The 3358-nt window shown below is 43.8% G+C and overlaps 1 protein-coding gene across 1 annotated transcript in view; it reads right to left on the minus strand.

The window, feature by feature from the left end:
* Positions 1 to 2287, minus strand: part of LOC103915999 (histone H3-like) — a 6281-nt gene extending 3994 nt beyond the window's left edge. The window contains exons 1-3 of the mRNA XM_009322942.1: positions 2238 to 2287; positions 1554 to 1609; positions 754 to 792 (exon numbers count right to left, since the gene is read on the minus strand). Coding sequence (XP_009321217.1) covers positions 754 to 792; positions 1554 to 1609; positions 2238 to 2287 — 145 coding nt within the window. The remainder of the gene's footprint in view (positions 1 to 753; positions 793 to 1553; positions 1610 to 2237) is intronic.
* Between the last annotated feature and the right edge of the window lie 1071 nt (positions 2288 to 3358).

A 3358-nucleotide genomic window follows, 5' to 3' on the forward strand; every position in this document is an offset into this window, starting at 1 on the left:
TAGCTTGCCGTCTACGGCTTTCAGGCAGTAGTGACAAGAGTTGTAAGCGTTTCACCGGTGTGCTGTCCCGTAACTAACCCGGGGCTGTTTCCAAAGGCCAGCGTCGGCCATTCTGAGTAAGTGATGGGGGGTGGGGGTGGCGGAAGTCGTAATGGAGGATCACGAGTTAAAACAGGCTAATGTCTACTTTTCTATAGTGTGTGAGTTCGTATAGGAGCTCTACGGAAAGTCACATATGTGGGCGGCAGGGGGATCATCGTGTACCCGTCTAGACTTGAACTGACGTTTCAGTGCTTTTTCCTTCTGACACCGTGGGTGGCTTTTAAAAGCACTGTTGGTTTTATCTGCAAACGTTTCCTTTCCTCTTATAGTACCGCCTCCTGGGCCCTGCCCTCTTCGCTTGGCAACGCTCTTCGGTGCCGCCTTTTTGGGCTTGGCAGCCTTAGTCACCTCTTTGGGGCTCTTGGCCGTGGTGGCCGCCGGCTTCTTAGGGCTCTTTACCGCTTCCTTGGCCTTCTTGAGCGTGGGAGACCCTTGCGCTCCTTGGAGGTGGTCACGGCCTCAGTGATCAGCTCGGTGGCGCTGGGGCCCGCGGGCTTTGGAGCCGCCCGCCGCCGCCTTCGGCTTCGTGGAAGTGGGGGCTGGAGCGGCGGGCAGAGCCTCGGACGTGGTCAGAGACAGGTTTCAAAAAGGGAGGGGGACTGTCAGGGGGGTATAAATAAAGATAACCAGGGAGAAGTTGGTATTCATAGGGAGGAGCCTCTCCTCCATTGGTGCCTCGGGGAGTCCGCCCTGCTGGAAGATAGCAAAGGCTCCTCTCCCCTCTCTGTGTTTCCTCGGAACAGATTAATTTTTTTTGTTCCACTGTAAGGGAACATTCCCTCCTTTGTCAGGCAGATATAGATAAAACAGGCTTTTTGTTCTTTTTTCATTCAGTAGTGTTTTATGCGGAAGGAAACAAAACTGCCGGAAGAGGAGCCAGGAATGCGCCGCCGGGAGCTGGGAGTTTCCTAATGAGGCTGCCTGAGGGCTGGGAGGGTTTCTTTGTTCTTTAAAAGTGCCCCTTGAGAAACAAGGAGAGGAAAACTGTGCTGCTTTTTGCAGCGTCCTCCCTCAGGAGACGGAGGAGTGAGTCATTGCGGCAATGTGTTAATCGAAAATGTTTTTCAAGCAGAGGGCGGTAACACAGGAGTACCCGGCTGCAGTGTTGCTTGGAAACAAGATGAGAATCGCGGGGCTGGATTTAAACAATACTTGCTTCTTACACAATCTTCAAGTTGGGTTGTTTGGTTTTTTTCCCTCGAAACGGGCAGAGGATTTTTTTTTTCCTTTTTATCAGCCCTGTCTTGTTGAAAGAAATAGTACTAGGTATTGATCGTCTACTACTCAGAGATAGACTTTTTCAGCACGGCTACTAATGTTTAGGCTTAGAACTAGGTTTAAAACATTTGAGGATTATTTTTTGTTTAATAATCTCAGTTTCTTTCCTGTAGTATATTAAGCAAAATAACCTTCTATTAGTGGATATTTAGTACGGGGGGAAGACATTGCACGGGTCTGAAGCAGAGGACTGATTTGTAGAAGGTCCTGATTGGGCCATTTGAAAATCCTATGTTTTGAAAGAAAGGCCTCCTGGGTTTCATTTTTGCCCTTGGAAACACGCTGTGAGGAGGGAGCGTTTCTCTCTTTTCAGGACCAATGTTCACACTGAGAAGGAAATGGGTCTGTGTTGCTTCTCTTGGAAATCAGGGAAGGAGGGTTTTTTCCCCACTGATGTTTGAAAAATCACTCGAAAACACAAGCATTCTAACATTTTTATTTTCAAATGAGATACGGACAGATTGAAATCTAGACTAAAGTAATTTTTTTCCTATTATCTTCTTCCCTAGAAACTAGTTACATTCAGTAATGGTAAATCACAAAAGTTACCATTTTGCTCTCTGCCTTTCTAGCCATGTTCTCCCCTTTGAGATGGTGCATATAAAGAGCTCAGTTTCCTTTTGTAACAGTTTGACTAACGTTCTGTTTTCTATGCCATCAACAGTATTTTCACGGTGGTTTTTAGCATGTTTTTATTAGTACAGGCAAACCGATGAGTTCTGTATACCAAATCCTCTTTTTCTTCAGCTAAAATACGACTGGAATATTTTCCTACAGTTACTGCATATGGTTCCTCTTCCTTGTTTCTCCTGACCAGCCATCCACATTTAATGCAGAAAGGCAATATCTTTTCCTACCTCGTGTCACTATGCTTGTTATAAATGAACATATCTTGTCGGCACACCATAGTTAATAAAAGTCCTATATATATTAAAATAGAAGAGAGAATTGGAGTATAACACCTATTTACTTAAGTAGTGACAGATGAGACTTAAAAAAGGTTTTCTTTAATAACAAGTATTTTAGTTCAGTTCAGATGCTGAATTTCTAATTAATCTGGATCGTTCCCCAAATTTCTTTCCAACTATTCAGACTGCCTAAATTCTCAAACAGATCTCTACGTAGAGGAATGCTTTAGATTTGAGAACAGTGCATCACAGATGATGGTGGTCACGAAAACACATTTAGTGTCATAGATGACCTAAATTACTTTTGACCTTTAAGTTCACACAAAACACACCCATATGCTTTAAAGTACTTGCTATTGCATAGGTAGTGTGATAAGTGAACCTTATGTTGTTCTACTTACTACAGAGACGGCCATTCGAACCGCTGAAAAGGGGTGGACACATGCCAGCCGAGTCAAAGGACCAATTAAGACCCATACGTGGACTGCAGAACCTACAGAAGACCCACTGAAAATTAAGCTACGAAAGCAATAAATGGACTTATCAAACAATATCGTGCAAGTATACGAAAGCAATAAGACTGATTATAAATACCCCCTTTGTAAAGATTATAGAATTATATGTATTAACGCAGGTTGCAATTGTTACCCCTTTGTGTGTTTTAGATGCATATTATGCCAAGAGGATTGGTGGTTGCATTGTACTGACGGCATTCCCCCTAGAGGATCGTGTGATCAATGTTATAATACAGAACGAAATATTACAGATTCGGTACTGAAATCCAAAGTCTTACAGGGAGAAATCCGAATTGATAGTTTTGATTGGTGGTGAATATATGCTTCTGGGAGACGACCCGAAAGATTCTGTTTTCACCCTAACGAGCCAACTCCTCTAAAGATACAAATAATAAAAGTGTGTTGCAGAACTACCCTAACGAGGGTACCATGTTACTCTCCAATAATTAAGAGCCATAACTGGGAGGCATACAAGCGAAGGCACGAAAAACAAAACCATTCCGGGTTTCCTGAAGAATATTCCTGCTGCCGAGAAGATGGTTTCCCCCGTGCGTA

Source organism: Pygoscelis adeliae, unplaced genomic scaffold, assembly GCF_000699105.1.
Source record: "Pygoscelis adeliae isolate BGI_AS28 unplaced genomic scaffold, ASM69910v1 Scaffold60, whole genome shotgun sequence".
NCBI classification, from domain to species: domain Eukaryota; kingdom Metazoa; phylum Chordata; class Aves; order Sphenisciformes; family Spheniscidae; genus Pygoscelis; species Pygoscelis adeliae.